Source organism: Halichoerus grypus, chromosome 13 (genome assembly GCF_964656455.1).
Source record: "Halichoerus grypus chromosome 13, mHalGry1.hap1.1, whole genome shotgun sequence".
Classification (NCBI taxonomy): Eukaryota; Metazoa; Chordata; class Mammalia; order Carnivora; family Phocidae; genus Halichoerus; species Halichoerus grypus.
Window position 1 is genome coordinate 88019240 of NC_135724.1, and position 19483 is coordinate 88038722.

Genomic DNA, 19483 nt, shown 5'->3' on the forward strand with positions numbered 1-19483 from the left:
CAAACATCAGAGAAGCCAGCAGCTACCAGAAGCTGGAGGAGGCTCTGAAGAATTCTCACCTAGAGCCTTCCGACGGAGCCCAGCCCTGTCAACACCTTGATTTCAGACTTCTGGCCTCCAGGACGGTGAGAGGATACATTTTTGTGGTTTTAAGCCACGTGGGTTGTGGTGACATGGCAGCCCCAGCAAACAAGAAGGAAGGCTGACCAGAAAATGACTGGGTAACCCCACAGGGCTCCACAAATATCCCTGACGGCAGAGAAGGGCTAACCCACCCCTGGCCTCCCCACGGGGCCCAGTTCAAGGTGTCAACAGAACAGACACGCTGTATAACTAAACTGTGCAGTTGACGAGAAGCTTCGCAAGGAGAAAATGTCATCCATGGGTGACATCATGCCACTTCATCCTAGATCTTTGTCAGCTTGTTTCTTGTCTCTCCCCCCTATGACACTATAAGCATCGTGAGGGCAAGAGTCTTGTCTGTCTTGCTCACTACTCTAACCCACGGATCTAGAACGGAGAGCCTGGCACAGAGCAGGAGCTCAGTAAATATTTGTGGAATGAATAAATCACATCGGGTGTTTTTCCATCATATGTTCTTCCTAGCATGTGACATGACCTCACATATAAATGACAGTGGAACTGGAGAAATGACCTGGAGGTACCTGGAGGTGGGTATGTGTAACCCTCTCCACGCTAGAGAAGATAAAGCCCCCTAACCTGGAAAGAAAGCATCTGGAAATCCTGAGCAGGCAGGAGCCCCACCGGTGGGACAACCGTTGCTGAACACAGAAGGATGTGGGTGAGAGAGGCCTGTTCTTTCTTTTTTGAACACAAACCAGGCTTCCAGCACCCCCATCACAATCCCCAGGGCTCTCGATGCACCCTCGCTTCCCTCTGCTCTTAGCCAGGTGCACGTCCCCAGCTGACCCCACCTCGGCCTGCCCCGTCCTCAGATGAAAAGGGAAGTCAAGGCCTGGAGTGGTCAGAGCGGTGAGGAGCAGCTGGGACTGACGGGGGAGTAAGGGTGTGCAGGGAAGAGGCCCAAGGGTGGGAGAGACTGAGTGACTATATCTGGAGCGGAAGGTCGAGACACTTGGTTCTAAGAATAGCTTTCTTGGTGCGCAGGGAGCTCCATCCAGCTCCCCAGGTGTCCTGGAAGCCACAGTCTATGGAAGGGGTGGTAATGGGAAGAAAGGGAGGGGGAAGGTGCCTGGACTCCATAAACATAAACCCCCAGGCAAACACAAATGTACCAGTACCCGTAAAATTAAACTCTGCTGGGTTCCAGCCCCCAGGTGGCAGCGAGAGGTGGAGAATTGATAACGCACTTCCTAGGGAGGCAGAATGATGGTCGAAGCAACCACTGGCTTAGGAATCTGAGATAAGGGCCAGCCCTGAAACAAACAGCAGATGAGGGGGAGTGTCTCTCCAGGTGTATTCCAGCCAACAAATGACAAAGGACGACTGAATTAAGACCATCGCCACTTTGCAGCCTCTAACACAATAATGAAGCTACACATCAAACATCGATGCCTGCTAACAACACACAGACAGAGAGAGAGAGGTGACCTGACATTATGTGCCTCCTGATGGAAGATTAGAACATCATCTATGAAGTAGTCGTGCTAGGAAGAATGAATGAATGAATGAATGAATGAGTGAGTGCATTTTTATGTGGAGAGAAAGACAGACTCTGAACCTGATCAAGCATCTACATCCAACTGCCAACTTACAGAAAGTACACAGGACAGAGGAACACAAACCACTCCAAGGGAATGCTATTGGCAAAATCCAGACAATGGAAAAACCCTACAGGTCAAACAATCCAACTTCAGATTGGCTGGAGATGGTGGGAGGGCCCAGAGATTATAAGAGACTTAAAAGACATCATAACCAATCAAAGAATAAGGACCATATTTACATTCTGACTCACAGAACCCGCAAAAGAAAAGAAAAAAGAAGTAACATGTATGCTAATATGAAACTGGACATTTGCACAATAAATATGGATATTTACTCACTTTATTTTTTAAATTCTTTTTTTTTTTTTTTTTTTTTTTTCCTTTTTTAAGTAAATGCCCAGCGTGGGGCTTGAACTCACAACCCCAAGATCAAGAGTTGCATGATCTACTGACTGAGCCAGCCAGGTGCCCCTGATATTTACTCATTTTAAGGAATTACCGTTTTTTGTTCGTTTGTTTGTTTTGTTTAAAGATTTTATTTATTTATTTGACAGATAGAGAGCACAAGTAGGCAGAGTGGCAGGCAGAGGGAGAGGGAGAAGCAGGCTCTCCGCTGAGCAGGGAGCTGGATGTGGGGCTCAATCCCAGGTCCCGAGGATCATAACCTGAGCCGAAGGCAGCCGCTTAACTGACTGAGCCACCCAGGCGCCCCAAGGAATTCCTGTTTTTAAAAGATTAGGTGTGATAACACTATGGTGACTATGGTTTTAAAAATCCCTTCTTGTTTAGAACTATATCCTGGAAACTTTATGGATGAAATGGTATGATGCCTAGATATGCCTGAAACATTGCAGGAGGATAGGAAGTGGATGGAGGTATGGAAGTGGCAGCTGTTGGGGCCGGGTGTTGGGGCCATGGGAATTCATTATTACTTTCTGTCTACTAGATACTTCTTAAAATTCTCTCCAGCAAAAAGTACTTTTATAAATCCCAGCTCTGTTACTAGCTCCGTGGCTTCAGGGGCCTCATTTACCCTTTCTAGACTTGGAGGGTGTTTATTTGCAAAAGGGGCCCGTTGGTGCAAGAGAGCCCAACACAATGTCTGGCACATGGTAGGGTCTGCAACACACTTGGCCACCAGCCACTGAGCTGGTCTGGGAAACGAGGTGTCCCGACCAGACAGACAGGGAAAGGGAGCTCTTTCGCCTGCCCCGTAGATGGACTTCTCAGGCACTTTGCGTTTAACCCTGAAGACACAGCCCCACAACAGGGTCTTTTATTTTCTCTGGAAGAACCACGCTGGAGGCACGGGTGCCTGGCTTGTTTGTTCCTCGGTCAGCGACGGCCCACAGGAGGCCACGCAATGAGCAGTGGGTGCCTCAGGGGCACCCGGGACAGTGCCAAGAGCCCTGGACTGAGTTCCAGTCCCAGTAACCCTCACTGACCCCACTCCAGGCCTCAGTTGCCTCATGTGCAAAGCCAGGAAGAACTGACCTTTATACTTCTGTTTTCACCACCATAGAACTCTTTCTTCAAACAGAAGCTTTGACAAGAGCCAAAGGCATAAATAAAAACAGGCAGCTCAGGTTGAAGCGGTGGCGGGGGTGGGGGGATGATGATGCTCAGAACCCAGATCCGGTTTCCAGGGATTTCCTTTTGAAAACCACTGGGTTAGGTCTTTTTTAGGTCCTCTTCCAGGACTGACACGCTGATGTTTAGCCTAGTTCTCATATACTCAGATCAGATCCCTTAAACGTGAACTGGGAAGAAGTCAGTGAGGGAGGAGACCCAGAGGCTTGCCCCAGGGGTCACTGGGGACTCTGGGGCCTGCCAGTCCTTTTCAGTCTGAGCTGGGAGTTTAAGAATTAGCATCCATCTTTGCAGGTTCCCAGTCTGGTCTGCAGCTGATGGCAAAGGAGAGCTGAGCATAAGTGCCAGGTATCTGAGCAGGAAGCTCTGGGAGGAGGCATGTGCCTCAAGGGACAGAAGGGACAGATCAGTGCTAAGAATGGAATGTGGCCCTCCACGCTCTGGGGAGCAGCCATCCCTGGAGCAGGTGACAGGGACAAGCTGCCCTTTGGATCCTGCAAGGGACCCAGAGCCCTGGAACTCTCGGGCTCCTGAAGTCAATGGGTTACAGGAGAAATTTTCCACACTGAGCAGTGCCTGGCATCCCTAAGTAGGCCAGCAGCTCAGCCCCCCTCCCTTTCTCTCTCCTCCCCCCATCTCACTGGTTCTCTGGGCTCACAGGCTACATACACATCCAACAAATTCCAGCTGCAGAAATTAATCCATGGCCCCATGGCCCTTGCTTTGAAGGCCCCATCTGTCAGCTCCAAGAACCATGGGCTCGGAGCCGGGAAGAGGCTGCTGAAAGTCACCTTGAACGCTAATATAAAGCGTACACGGGCTCTGACCCCAGACTCCTGAGCCTGCTCTTCGGAGAGTGCCCACCACTGTCCCTCTCTATCTTCCTCAAGTTTCTGGATTGGCTTTTTATTCCGCTCCTCGAAAATATCTCCTCATCCATTTCACACAGAGGTAGTTAGTGTGTATTCGCAAAAGCACTGGCCACAGGGGCGCCTGGGTGGCTCAGATGGTTAAGCGTGCGCCTTCGGCTCAGGTCATGATCCTAGGGTCCTGGGATCGAGCCCCGCATCGGGCTCCCTGCTAGGAGGGGAGCCTGCTTCTCCCTCTACCTCTGCCTCTCTCTCTCTCTCTCTCTCTCTCTCTGACTCTCATGAATAAATAAATAAAACATTAAAAAAAAAAAAAAAAGCACTGGCCACAGTTCAAAGCCCACTTAGCTACCTCCTAGCAGTGAGGCCTTGGGTATGTATGGCCCTAAAGTTCTCTGGGTCTCCGTTTCCTCATCTGTAAGGTGGACATAATAGGGCCTGCCCACACAACGACTGAAAGTACCTTGTAAACTTAAAAGCAGGAGTCCTATCGAGGACGCTGTGCCGAACTGAAGGTACAAGGGAAAGGGGAGGGCCTGGGGCGGAGAGTGTCCACACCACTTGGGACAAACCTTTTCCCAGGTCTAGGCCTCAGTTTCCTCGCAGTGAAATAAGATGCCTGCAAAGGTTCCCGGGTTCTCCCTAAGCACCGTTATCTTCTGGCGCCTCACCGTTGAACCTTCAAAAATTATCCCCAGGACACATCCAGTGCCGGGACGTCCTCTGTGCCCTGGGTTCTAGACCCTGCCTGACCCTCACAGACAGATGAGCGGAAGAAGATACAAACCCAGACTAACAAAGCGATCAGCCAAGAAAACCCAAAAGACACCTGAGCCAAAAACAATAAAGAGCTTTGGATTACAGGACACGGAGAGCCAGCCACGGTTCTGTGCAGAAGTTAAGAGAACAGCTCCTTGGTCAAACGGATATGGGCATAAATCTCAGCAATTCAACACACTAGCTTTCAGACTGTGGACAAGTCACTCTGAGCCTCAATTTGACATCGATGGAATGGGGGATAGTGGGAAATCCAGTTTTACATGGATCTGACAAAGTAACACAGGAGAGGTCCCTGGCTTATAATAAGATCTCAGGAAGCAGTAGCTAATGTAGTAGCTCCAGTCCAAGGAGCTACCCCACAGGGGAGTGATTCCTATTAGATAAATAGGGGGCAGAAGCAACTTTAGTTCCCCAAGGCCCAAACACAGTCAAGATTTTGATTTCAGAACACAGGCTTTGGGGGCGCCTGGGTGGCTCAGTCATTAAGCGTCTGCCTTTGGCTCAGGTCATGATCCTGGGGTCCTGGGATCGAGCCCCGAGTCGGGCTCCCTGATGGGCGGGAAGCCTGCTTCTCCCTCTCCCACTGCCCCTGCTTGTGTTCCCTCTCTCGCTGTGTCTCTCTCTCTCTCTGCTTAAAAAAAAAAAACCACTGGCTTTGCAGGAAAAGGGAAATAGTGACAAAAAAACAAGTGAGCTGGGTGTTCATCTTAAAGAGAAAAAAAAAGGAAACACAGCTGAACCCCTCTGAAACCCTCCTTCCTTGAGGCTCAGGAGCCACGGCCCTCCTGACTTCCTGCACCTCCCCCTGCGTGCATCTCTGTTCTGCGAGGCGGATGCCTCCCGGACCGTCTGTCTCTCCCCAGCTCCATTCAGTGTGGCCAGAACAGAGGCCATCCACACCCCCCCCACGCAAGTCTACTTTTCCTCTGGGTTTGCATTATGAGCATCATCTTCTCCCAACCGCTGAAATTCCAACCCACGTTTGAATCTGAGATGCCATCTGCTGTCTGGGCAACTCAAAAGTCACTTCTCTCCAGGCCTCAGTCTTTCCCACCTGTGAAAGGGGAAAGCAAGACTAGAGGAATTCTAAGAACTTTTCCGGGATTTACCATGTAAAATGTCTATGATTTTAAGCCAACTTTAAAAAAAGGTCTGGAAGCAAGTCAGCTATGGTTGATTTGTAAGGATTGAGAATTTACTAAGCACAGCCCATCAAGGGCACGCGCGCATGTCTGGTGAGTCTCCTTCACGAGACACAACACAGACATGGAGGAGGAGAAAGTCAAGAAGCAGAAGCGTGAGGAAACGCCCAGAGCTGGGTTCAGATCCGAACTCGACCACCCGTCCACAGGCCGTGTGGGTTGTTCCCTCTGAGCCTCGGATCCCTCATCGGAAAAGTGAACAGTAACACTTCATTTATATGATTATTGGTGAGGACAAAATGAGGTCATATGGTAAACATACAGTAAAAGATAGGTGATGATTACTATAATTGGATGAATAAATGAATAGTGAATGAGGCGGTTTGTCGTGAAGATTTTTTCAAGAAAAGGGGCCAAAGAAAACCTGTTAGCTTGGGTATCCTCGTTAGAGAGAAACACAATAAAGAGGGGCGCCTGGGTGGCTCAGTCGGTGAAGCGTCTGCCTTCAGCTCAGGTCATGATCTTGGGGTCCTGGGATCGAGCCCCACATCGGGCTCCCTGCTTAGCAGGAAGTTTGCTTCTCCCTCTCCCTCTGCCCCTCCCTACAGCTCATGCTCTCTCTCAAATAAATAAATAAAATCTTTAAAAAAAAAAAAAGAAATACAGTAAAGAGATAATATGCAGGACCCCATGGCCGTGAGCCATCCCTCAGTGACATAATGGTGGAGAGTGAGTAGGGACCCAGCACTTTATGAATATGTCTTCTCGGTAGGTTTAAAGCATCTTCAGAGGCAGCTAGAGTTCTTTCCCAGTCTCCCTATCCCCCCAGTTCCCAGCACACAAATGTGAAAATATCCCAGTCTTCTTAAATGAACTATCTGGGATTGAGAGTATTGGTCGTGGGATGCAAGGAGCTGTCCGGGGGGACACACACATTAGAGCATCCAGAAACAGACCCACTCAAATGCAGTCACCTGATTTATGACAAAGACAATATTTCAGTGCCGTGGGGAGAAGGTGTTTTTTTTCAATAATGGTACTGGGATCAACTGGATATCCATATAGGAGAAAAGGAATTTCAACCCCTATCTCATACCAAACACAAAAGTCAATTCCAGATAAACTATAGATCTCAATGTGAAAGTTCAAACAATAAAGCTTTTTTGAGAAAAACATATGAACATCTTCCAACCCTGGAGTGCGCAAACATTTCTTAAACAAGATACAAAACAAGTACAAAAAAAAGACCTAAATGGTCTGTGTTAAAATAAAGAATGTCTGTTCATTCAAAGACACCTTTAAGAGTGTGAAAAGGCAACCAACCCACAAAGTAAGAGGTGATTTTTGGAATGCATAATCATATCCTGAATATATCAAGAAACTTTATGTTATGGGCTGAATTGTATCCCCTAAAATTTCTATGTTGAGGTCCTAACCCCCCAGGACCTCAAAATGTAATTATATTTGAGAACAGTCTTTAAAGAGGTAATTAAGTTAAAATAAGGTCTTTAGGGTAGGCCCTAATCCAACAAGACTGACGTCCTTATAAGAAGAGATTAGGTTATAGAGCGTGAGAGGGAAGACCACATGAAGACATAAGGAGAAGCCATCTACAGCCATCTACAAACCAAGGAGAGAGGCCTTTGGAGAAACCAACCCTACAAGACCTCGATCTTGGACTTCTAGCTCCAGAATTGTGAGCCAATAAATTTCTGTTGTTTAAATCACCCAGTCTGTTGTACTTCGTTGTGGCGGCCCTAGCAAATAACGCATCTTACACTCAACAGGAGACAACCCTTCCAAATAATGGAGAAAAGACTTGATCAGACAGTTCACAAAAGACTATATCCAACTAGCAAACAAACATATGAACAACGGAGCTCAATTTCATTAGGAAAGAAAGGCAAACTAAAACCACCATGTAATAAACCAACACAGCAACGGGACTAAAATGAAAAGGATGGAAACACAAACTCTTGGTGAGGATGTGGCACGATCAGAACCAGACCAACCCCTGTGGGCAATGACTCGACGCTGTCTCCTAAAACCGAACATATACGCATCCCCTGTGACCCAAGCAATTCCACTCTCTGGTATGTGCCCCACAGAAATGCATCCCTCTGTTCCCCAAAAGTCACGTTCTAGAGTGTTTATAGCAGCACGAGACATAGAGCCTTAAACCGGCAGCTCCCCATGAGCCCATTAATAACAGAATGCATAAACACGTTGTGAAATAGTCACGTAACAGAAAACCATAGCAATGAAAATAAACCATCTACAACTACACACAACAATCTGGATGTCTTATAAACACCAAGTTGAGCGAAAGAAGCAGAAACGACAAGAGGACACCTGCCTGATTCCACTATTCCATAAAGTATGAATGCGTGCAAAATTCATCCACACTGTTAGAAGTCAGGGCGACAGTGGAGGGCAGGGACAGCATTGGAACACCGGAAGGATTCTGGGGTACCAGGTACCATAATATGTTCAATTTGTTAAAATTAATCAAGCTGTATAGTTACCATATGTGCACTTTTCTATATGTAAATTATACTTCAATAAAAAGCTTTTAAGTGTACAGTGTCCTAAAAATGGAAAGTGCCTTTTTTTGTTTTTAAAGGCGAGGAGCTAAGAACGGAGACCAGGTGCCTGAATTCCCAGAAGGCATATAAACAGGGCTGATAGAGAAAGGCCGGTTTCAGGGCATCAGAGAAGAATCTATAGCCCCAACTTGTGGCCTCAATAGTTGGTCCCTTCTCAAAAAGCTGCCTCCCAAGATTCGAGGCCTGGGGAGGGAGGCCTGGAAGACAGAAGCTGAGATCCCACAATGACTGCCCCATACGCCGCCCTCCAAGGCAGAACCCCCATTTCCATTAGGGGCATGTTTATGTCATCCATATGTTTATGTCATCACAGGGGATGCAGCGTCACCCCTTCCCCACTCCCAGATCACTTGCTTGTGCTGCAGCGGACTGGGGTTGTGCTAAACCTACCAGAGCCAATCCAGAGACACTTGATGGAATCACTGGTGGGTGGCAAGTAAGGACCTGAGCTGGCCGGATAGAAGCGGGGAGCTGCTGGCTCCCCATCTTTGCCACCCCATGGGGAGAAGCTTTCTCAAGAATGAAGCAGAAAGAGGAAGCAAAAAAGGGAAGCAGAATAGAAAAGTAAGAGTCAACTTCTCGAGATCTTGGAACACCTAGATCAAGAGGTGCCTGAAGGTCACACCCTAAACTTATTATGTAAGCCAGTGTTTTGCTTAGGCCAGCTTGAGTTACATCTGCCATTTATGTCACTATGAAGTATGTGCCCTTTCGCTGCTCACCAGAAGCCTGTGTGCACTCTCAGAGACTAAAATGGGCATAATAGGGGCGCCTGGGTGGCTCAATCGGTTAAGCGTCCGCCTTCAGCTCAGGTCATGATCCAAGGTCCTGGGATTGAGTCCCCGCGTCAGGCTCCCTGCTCAGCGGGGAGTCTGCTTCTCCCTCTCTGTCTCCTTCTGCCCCTCCCCCTGCTCATGCTCACGCATGCTCTCTCTGTCTCTCTCTCAAATAAATAATTTTTAAAAAATAAAATAAAATGGGCATAATAATGCACCATGCTAACTGCACCCCTCCCGATGTCGGAACACGCTATACCTTCACAAACCACTTCAATACCCAACAATCCATTTGATATTCACAGAAATGCCAAGAGAGATAGGTGCAGGTATTACTATCCTCACTTTCTTTGCCATCCTAGACTTTTCAAGAGCTGGCAAGGATGTCGGGACCATCTTATTGAGTCCTCTTGCTTTGACAACCAGAAGAACGAGGCACAAAGAAAGAAGGAGCACCTGGCATATGACTAGAGTATAATGAAAACTGCAAAGGGCTTTTAAGTTCCTAAAAAGGGCCAAGAGCATCATTATGAAGACTCTGATGTTGTCTGAACCTCAGACTTGAGAATCTGGCTTTCATCCTTACTCATAAAGAAAATCTCATCAGATCCACATCCTGCCATTATAATAAATAACATCAGGGACCATTCACCAAACACCCGTCAGACAACATAATGCTAAGCCTTCATTCATTCTCTTATAGGATCCTCTTTTGAGGCAGATTCTGCTACTAGCTCCATTTTGCAGATGTGAAAACTGAGGCTTTGATTGAGCAGCTTGCCCCAAATCAGTCAACTGGCAGAGCTGGGCTTCAAACTAAGGTTGTCCAACAGCAAAGGCACTGGGTAGGGCTGAGGCACCAGAGTGCGTTGTCGGTGCCAAGACTTAATTTTGGGGGTCCATTGTCCCATCTTCTGCACGGTGTTGGAAAGTCTGCCCCTTCTGCTCTGATGTTCACCTCCTTCAGCATTTCTAGAATCCAGCTTAAAAAAATGTATCCCCTGAGCAAGTCCTTGCCAATTAACTGAGATTCTTCTACCCATCATCAGCACCATCTCCTTATAGCCGATGGGTCCTCCCTTCCGAGTAGCTGTCAACACACTTTGGGGTCAATTATTCCAGCTGGAATATCTGACACAACCACTGGCTAGCTGTTTCCATCCCACACAGCCACCAGAGTCGGCTTTTATGAAACTTAAATCGTATCACACCACTTCAGGCCCACGAGGACGGCGACCATCAAAAAGACAGGCAACCAACGAGTTTTGGCGAGGATGTGGAGAAACTGGAGCCCTCGTACATTGCTAATGGGAATACAAAATGGCCAACTGCTTTGTAAAAAGTCTGGCAGGTCCTCGGTTAAATATAGTTACCATATGACCCAGTTACCTAGGTATAGACCCAAGAGAAATGAAAACGTATGTTCACAACAAAAACTCATACACAAGTATTCAGAGCAGCATTATTTATAACAGACGAGGAATAGAAACAACCAAAATGTCCATCACCTGACGAATCAAGATGTGGTCTATGCACGCATGTCCAGTGGAATCTTATTCATCCATAAATGAGAATGAAGCACGGGCACCTGCTATAATGTGGATGAACCTCAAAAACAGGATGCTGAGTGAAAGGAGCCAGTCACAAAAGCCACATAGTGTGTGGTTCTACTTACACGAAACGTCCAGGGTAGACAAACCCACAGAGGCAAAAAGCACATCCCTGGTTGTTGGGGGCTGACTTTGTAGGGGATCCACATGCCGAAATGGCATCGTGGTGATGGCTGCACAACATTGTGAATGTACTCAGAGTGCTGAATTGTGCACTCTAAAATGGTTAAATAGTGAGTTTTACGGTGTATGACTTTTATGTCAATTTAAAAAAATGTTTTTCACCCTCTCCCAAAGAAAATGACCAGATAGCATAGCTACTCCCTTTGCCCTACTTTAAAACTCCCCAGTGGCTTCCCAGTCACACCAGGAGTCAAACCCAAATTCCCTGCCAGGGCCTATAAGGGCCCCCATGGCCCTGGCCCTGTGACCTCTCCCCTCTCCTTCTACTCCTCCCCCACCTCCTGGCCTTTGACCTGGCCTGTCCCTCAATCTGGCATGTTCTTTCCCACAGCTGGCTTCTCATCAGTCAAGTCTCTGTCCGAATGTACACACACACACACACACACACACACACACACACACACAAGGCCCTCTCTGACCACCCCATCTAAAATACAGCTCCCAGGGGTGCCTGGGTGCCTTCGTTGGGATTCTATTATGCAACAACTCCTGATTTTGGCTCAGGTTATGATCTCAGGGTAATGAGATAGAGCCCCAAGTAGGGCTCTGCGCTGGGCGTGGAGCCTGCTTAAGATTCTCTCTCTCCCTCTCCCTCTGCTCCTCCCCCACCATCATGTGTGTGTGCACACACGCACTCCCTCTCTCTCTCTCTCTAAAAAAAATAAACAAATAAAAGCTAAAAAATAAAATAAATACAGCTCCCATCACGCTCCATCCCAATATCCTGCGTTATTTCTTCATAGGCCTAATCACCCTCCAAAAAGATACAGATTTTTAAAAACTGTTCACTTCCTCGTTGCATGTCATTCCAAGCACGAGGAGAGGGATCTTGTCTGTCATGTTCACAGCTCTGAACTTGCCCACCATGTAGGAGCTAACTGAGAAACACCTCTGGAAAGAATGGATTTACTGAAGGACTTCTGTAACATCTGAAATGCCACCTGCTACCTGGTCAGGTGTCCGGAGCACTAAGTGATCAGCTACGCTCTGCAGGTGCTCGGGGAGTTAATAAGCATTTGCTGGCTGTCTAGAACCCCGAGGAAGCAGGAAGAATGATCCCTCCCCTCAAAAGTCTGAAAGTCTTTCAGGGGTCACAAAGCACCCAGTGTTTACCCAGCAACCCACAAACAAACGCAAAGGAGAGATCTAAGACTGTGCTGCTGATGGAGGCTAGGGTCCAAATCGGCCTCATAAAACTGCGCACTGGCAAACACCCTTACGTACAGCTTCTTAGGACTTTGCAATCTGACCTGTTCTCCAGAATGAGACGGTTGCTGCTCACACCTGCTCCTGCCTCTTCCCACGGGGACTTTCTTTTCTGAGGCAGTTAGAAATCTAAATAGGCGGGTCGTGAAGACCTCCTGCCCCTTGTCCTCCCTACTTTTGGCATCTCTGAGCTGCATACACAGCAAGCAACTTACCCACTAGGAGTTTGACATCTCGGACTGTGAAATCAGGGTCAGGCATCCTGGAAAAAGAGGAGTATAGGCATTTGCTGAGAGGCCAGAAACAAGAGAGTTCAGCCCAACTCTGGAGGCAGGGGAAAGGCCATTTTCCCAAGAGGGTTCCCTTGCTCTCAGTTTGGGAACCCAAAATGAGATAATCCAGAGGGAGAGTGATAGACCAGTCAATGCCCCAAGGGAGGGTCCCTCTCCAACCACTGAGCCCTTTCCTCACCCCAGTAGGCAAACCAATTCCCTCACTCTCCCCAGTATGAACTCAGCACTGCCGTAGAAAAGATGGGACATCCACCGTCCACCCCACTTTTCAGGGGAAGGATGAACCGTGGTGTCAAGGGTAAGTCCCAGAGCTGGGCATTCAAACACCCACTCTCTTTTAAGGTGGGCAGCTCTCTCTGTGTCTCTTCCTCTAGCAAATACTCTCCATAAAAGGAGTTGCAGGGGGACGCCTGGGTGGCTCAGTCGTTAAGCGTCTGCCTTCGGCTCAGGTCATGATCCCAGGGTCCTGGGATCGAGCCCCACATCGGGCTCCCTGCTCTGCGGGAAGCCTGCTTCTCTCTCTCCCACTCCCCCTGCTTGTGTTCCCTCTCTCGCTGTGTCTCTCTCTGTCAAATAAATAAATAAAATCTTTAAAAAAAAAAAAAAAAAAAAAAGGAGTTGCAGGGATCCTTTAAGTTCAAAGGGAAAAAAAAGACACACATCATTCCAATTCCAGGGATTTGGTAACCCCGGCTCTAATGACTGAGGTGACCTTCGCTATTAATTAACAGTGATGTCAAAGGTTTGATTTCTACCCTAGGACCGAGACTCTTGAGCGAGCCTGGTAGTAGAGGCTGGAGAGGAGGCAAGCTGGGATGATACCAGCAGCCTCCTCTCCACCCCTGCCCAAGGGGCGGAAACCTGTTCTTCCAGCCTTCCTCCTGGATCTCTCCCCCACCCCACCTGGAGCTCTGACAGATCTCTAAGACAATGTAAACCAAACAAGACACAGTGGGGGAGGCAGGTGCTGGGGCAGGCAGAGAAAGAGGAGACTTGGAGCCTAGCATCCTAGGGAACGTGCCCTCCACAGAAAAGAACCAATTTCCCACATAGTGGGAGTCTGGGTAGAAAAATATGTCTCTAGGTGCCCTGCCTCTGGGCTTAGAGACTGGCCAATCCCTTCACAGCTCAGGCCCTGCCTCCATTTCCTAACTTGGGAGGGGGGCACAATTCTCCTTAAGAAGTCCCTGCACATAACTGGGGTGGGTCAGGGAAAGAAGTCAACACTGTTTAAGTACCCTCTGTCCTCTCTGCCCAAATTCTCTGAAAAAGACCAATCTTTGGAGAGTTTTTCCCCTTTGTCAGGCCTTGAACAAAGAGATAGTCTCCCCAGATAACGAAGAAAGATCCTTCTCTGGGATGAGAGGTGGGAAAAGGGCAGAAGAAATCTGTTCCAAACTACCAACTACGTTAGGGAGAGAGACATGGGAAGAAGTAATTTGTTTAGGCAACTTACTTAATCCCCAGTCCATCCTTTTCTCGAAATATCAGGGGAACCCTGAGAGCTTCTCTCTGCACGTATTCATAGTTGAAATCTGTTTGGATATTGGAATTAAAACAGGTTGGTTAAGTCATGAAGGAGCAGATGAGCCACAATCAATCGGTCAGAGGAAAGAACACGGCTACAGCAGACGCAGGCTCCAGTTCTAGGGCAAGAGATCCCTGTCAAATGACAAGGAAATGGAGCAGGCCAAGCCCATGCCAACTATCAGCTCCTCTGCCTACTCGGTCATTCCCTGCATGCCCCATGGGTCAGAACTTGTCAATGAACAGCCCAAGGCCAGGGAGGGTGGGGAGGGAGACTCATGAAAGAGCCCCGCACAGAAAAGGCCCCAGCCATCGCTGAGAAAGAGGGACACAGAAATGCACCCCAAGCTGAGCTCAGAAAGTAAAGGCAGTGCAAAATTGAAGAATACCACCTGGGAGGATCTGAAGCCCCAGAGAGGAGGCTGGGAGGAGGGTTCTCATTGTAGCTGAGCATCGGGGAAGATCTTATTGTAATATCCTGCATAGTGAAGGGGAGGGGGGGGAAAGCTGGTTTCCCTGGAAACTGTGTATTTGGTGCCAAAATTACTAGAGAACTGGGCACAGCTTTGTTGTCTTAATAGTGTAATTCTGCTCCAGCTACTGCCATCCTTGTTTCCACCAGGACGCTCCCCCCAGGTGAAGGCAGTGTGAAGAGGGCACAGTGAGGCCCAAAGCCAATTCACAAGGTAGTGCTGCGTCTCGGCTTTGTCTAGTGTAGACCCCCAAATCCCTTATCAAAAGCTCTGGAGAATGAAGGAGGCCTTCGTTTTTACGTTCCTCGAGTTCCAAAACCAGCGGATCTGACCCAACCTTACCCCTAAATATGGAGTCGAAGGAGGCTGAGATAAACCATCACATCCCCAAATCCTGAGGTGAACCAAAGCAATCCACAAGGCCACAAGGCCACATGCCCTCCCTGGCCAGTTGGAGGAGAGATAGGAGAGACCACAGGCCTCGGGAGCCCCTGCCCCAGGCAAACAGTTCACCAGGGCAGCTTGGTGGGGGAGGAGGCCAAGGCAACTCTGCTCAGAGCAGAGGAAGAGAACAAAACCAGAGCTGGGGAAAGCCCTGACCTTAGCAGCTCAGATCCCCAGGGGCTCACAGTGAATGGGGATTCCTAAGGATTTAAAGGCAGAGAAGTTTAAGAAGCTTCTATTTTGAATCCAGGCTAAGGGCTCCTTCTGTTTCTCAGCTCCTCCCTCGAAGTTTTGGGGCCAGATCTGAATTAACTACCAAATCGCTAGGGCCCTCTCCTTTGAAAAGAGCCTGGACAGAAGATTTAAGGGCTCTCCCTAGCTGGAATCTACCCCCTACACACCCACACCCAAAGCCCGCCCCCCACCCCCACTCTCCTCAGCTTCAACTTCCTCAAATGAGCTTGAGAAAACACTCAGATCTTGGGCTGAGAATTCCTCACAAGTGACTAGGAAGAGTTTGCGTGTTGTTTTCTCATAGGACCCACCAAACTCAGTAAAATGGGAAAGAAACAAAAGGAATTAAAATCCCATTTGTGCTAAGGAAATTTAATTGTAGTTGAGACTAGCCCCCCAGACGGTCTACCCTCAGGGTGCAAAGACCTGGCAGGCTGAAAGAAATGTCTTCTTCCCTCCCCCCAACAACTACCCCCTACCACTGAAGCCCAGCACCCCCGGAAGCAGTGGGCACAAAAGAGAAACTTCAAAAATGCAAAGCCAGGGCTGTCTCTTCTGGGGGCTAACCTACAGCCCCAGCCACTCCACCAGAACCTGAAGGGGAAGGCACTGCTCCTGTCATCAGCCCACTGAGGGATGGAAGGTTTTCCAAGGGGGACGGTGTAGGGGGGGGGGGGTCAAAAAATGAAAACGGTGTATTGTAACGGAAACTTGAATATCTAAGAGGGAAAAAAAACAACTTAGAAACCCCAGAGAGCCCAGGGAAATACCTAGATAGACAGGGGCATCTCCAAAACCCCAACTCCACAGGCAGAACCACAGGTCACACGGGGCCTCCGGAGGTCTCATACCCAAGCCAGAGCATCACCCCAGCGTTGGCACGACACCACCAGACACCTTCCTAATACTAGGGTCAGGGAGAAACTCAGGCCCTGAAGGTCTCAGGCTGGGGAGACACCCCAAAACCCCAGAGGCTTCCCCAACTTCTCTAAACTGGCAGGGCCTACCAGGGACAGAGCTCTCAAGGTCTCAGGCTGAGAAGAAACTTTGTTCCCCAGAGGGGTACCCCACATTTTCACTTCAAACTACAGGGGTCAGGGATCTCAGCCTGAAGCCTGAGGGAGTACAACTCTCTTACCCCCAGTCCCGACTTCAAACTGTCAAGACTGAAGGGCCAGAGGCCTCAGGCATAAGTGGGGGCTCCAACCAACAGCTCTGAACTCATCCAGCCCCTGCTCAAATCTGGCAGAGACCAGAAGGTTGCAGGGTTCCGCAGACCCCAGGAGCTGAGGAAGCATCATTCGGTGACCCGAGCATCCCCAGCATCAGCTCCTAACTGGCAGGGCCCGAAATGGGACAGGGTTTGGGAAGCTTCAGGCCTAGTGGGGTCCTCATCCCAATGCCCCAGGGGCACCCCAGCCCCTCTCCCAGCCAGGCAGCCGCACCTCATTCAGCACAAGGAGCTGGGCTAGCTCTGGGAGGGGTAGAATGCCGCGCACCCGCCCTCCCTCCGTCCACCGTCAGTCCCCAGGTCCCTCGGACCGCCGGTCCCCTGGCTCTGCCCACCCTGGGGCCGGCTGTGGGCGCGGGCCGGGTCTAGGCCCACGCCCGGCCCCCGTTCCCGCCTGCCCTCCTCCTTCGCCACCCCACCCCACCCCCCCAGTGCTCGGCCTTGTTTCGTCACCGGATCCCCTGGAATGGGGGACGCGGGCGCGAAATACGAACCCAGCCACCGGCAGCTCCCTCCCCACGTGCGCTCGGGCCGCGGCTCGGAGGGCGGCCCGAGGAGGGGGCGCCTCACCTTTGCCCTCCATGGCGTGCACGAAGTCCCCCTGGTACAGCTGACTGCGCAGCTTCTCCTCCAGGCTGAAGCCGCGGACGCTGACGATCTCCTCCACGTCCGACAAGTCCTCGTTCTCGTCGTATCTCTGGCGGTCAATCGGACGCTGCGGGGACCCAAACCAGAGAGCCCGAGGCATTACTGGGGGAACTGGGGGGTCGCCTCTTACCCTAGGCCCAGCTCAAGCAGGTGCAGGAGTTGCGCGCCCCCCCCCCCCGCACCCCACCACTGCGACCCGAGCAACTTTGCGCAAATGCCAAAGATGCTGAAAACCAGGATAACGAGAGGGGCCCGCACCCCCGGGGTCTGGCTGTGCCCCACACAGGACACTCCCCTCCTGCATCTTTGGAGGCCGTGGAAAGGACATCTGGGGGGCTCTCCCTTGCCCCCCACCCCCGATAGGTGTTGAGTTTTGCCCACTCGGCCAGGAGCCTGGTTATGTAACCCGCGAAGGGGGCTCCGCGCACGGGCTGGCGGGGCATTTGTAGGCCCCGGGAGGAGCCACCGCAGCGCCCGGCTCGGCGCTAACAGCAGCCCGGGCGGCCGCCGCGGCAGAGCCGGGAAGCCGGAACCGGGGGCCGGCGGCATTTCTAAGGCTGGAGCCGCCCCCGAGCTACTCGGGAAGCTGGAAAGCTGAAATGGAAGGGCTGAGACCCCAGCCGCCCCCGCCGACCGCCCTCCAGTGCTAGAAGAAGAGGTGGAGGGGGAGGTCGGGGCTTGGGAGGGGGAGAGGCAGACGGCCCGCCACAAAGCTCCCATCGGAGACCCCAAAACGCACCAGCAGCTGCCTCATCTCCCCACAAGCGCGCGCGCACACTCACTTCCTAAGGAGACTCCCCCACCACTCCCCGCATCCCCTGCCTCCTCCCTCAACCGCCCAGCGCCGGGCCCTGCAGCCCCCCAGATTCCGGGCGAACCCCGAGCCCGCTCAGCCTCTCTCCACGCCTTTCCCCGCTACCACCTCCCCACTTAAGTGTCTGAGACTCTGCGCCTCACAAGGGACTGGAGGAGTAAGCTGCTTGCTTCCTTTTGCATGCAATTTATTATATTTTTTCCGGTCCTCTTGCAAAATACAGAAAAGGAAAGAAAAGGCAGCAAGAAACAACAACAACAAAAAAAAATAGATCTATCATTACCAGATACAGATTTGGAAAAAAAAAAAAAAAAGCTACACACCAATCTTCTTCCAGAGTCTTTCTCTGCCTCCATTTTTTTAGGAGAGTTCACCAATTAATTGTCAACACTCCTGCCCCCTGCATTTTGGCGGAGGGGGGAAGGAGGGAAGACCAAAGAAAACAAACCGAAAAATAAATAAATAAAGCAAGCCACAGCCGAGATCTACAAAGTTTTGCACCAACACTTAAGCAGATCCGTTTGCAAAGTCCTAGGAAACCATTTTCAGCAGTTGTGGGGGGGGAGGCGTCGACGTCATAATCCCCGGAACGTAAACATTGTTGCCGATCGCGCTCTGAGCCCGCGGCCGGGCTAGTGGAGGGGGCACTCGGCCCGGGATGGGGGGGGCGGGGGCGGCTGCCCGAGGAGGTGTGGGGCGGGGAGGGCGCCCGGGAGGCACCGGGCGCCGTTAGCGCCCTGGCATCGCTGTTTTGTTGTTGGGTCACGAGTGCGCCTTGCACGCAGGCGCCGCCGCCGCCCGGGAGTTGTGTGCAGAGCTGACTTTTGGAGGGCTGAGTTGCAGGCGGCGGGCGCATCCCGGAGATGGCGGGGCAGGGAGGGAGGGAAGGAGGAGGGGGTGGGGAGGGAGGTGCAGATTTGCACGGCTGGTCTCAGCGGGAGGCGCGGAAATGCAAGCCGAGCTTGCTGGCTAGAAAGCCCCCGAGGCCTGGCACCCCAAAAAAGACCCCCCACCTCAATCCCTGCCCCCATTGCCCACGGCCCCCACGGGCCACCCCTCTTCCTCTTCCTTCATCCACCCCACCCCATTACCTACGTGGCCGACCCAAATTCAAAGCGCTTTGTATATATAATTGTTTTTTTCTTTTCTGCTGCATGTCTTGCTTGGGGTGGGGGGACGATCCTCTCCAGACCCCCATATGAGGACCTGCCATATGGAGGAGGCATTTGGGGGCTCAGGAAGAAATTAGCGCAGCTCCATACCTGTACGGACTGCGTAACTTTTAAACTCCCGGACTCAAAGATATGGACCCACACACACGCAGGTACAGGAAATACAGCCAGACCAGAGCCTTTTCAGACCCGAGCTGACC

The 19483-nt window shown here is 50.6% G+C and overlaps 1 protein-coding gene across 10 annotated transcripts in view; it reads right to left on the minus strand.

Moving 5' to 3' along the window:
- KDM2B (lysine demethylase 2B) overlaps positions 1-18977 on the minus strand; it is a 115830-nt gene extending 96853 nt beyond the window's left edge. For 4 of the 10 annotated variants that reach the window (XM_036085052.2, XM_036085050.2, XM_078061021.1 and 1 more), the window contains exons 1-4: positions 18617-18977; positions 17220-17364; positions 14197-14275; positions 12663-12709 (exon numbers count right to left, since the gene is read on the minus strand). In XM_036085052.2, coding sequence (XP_035940945.1) covers positions 12663-12709; positions 14197-14275; positions 17220-17364; positions 18617-18967 — 622 coding nt within the window. In that variant the 5' untranslated portion in view covers positions 18968-18977. Of the gene's footprint in view, positions 1-12662; positions 12710-14196; positions 14276-17219; positions 17365-18036; positions 18090-18434 lie in introns of those variants that run through there. The other 6 variants (XM_036085059.2, XM_036085055.2, XM_078061022.1 and 3 more) reach the window with 3 other exon arrangements.
- Between the last annotated feature and the right edge of the window lie 506 nt (positions 18978-19483).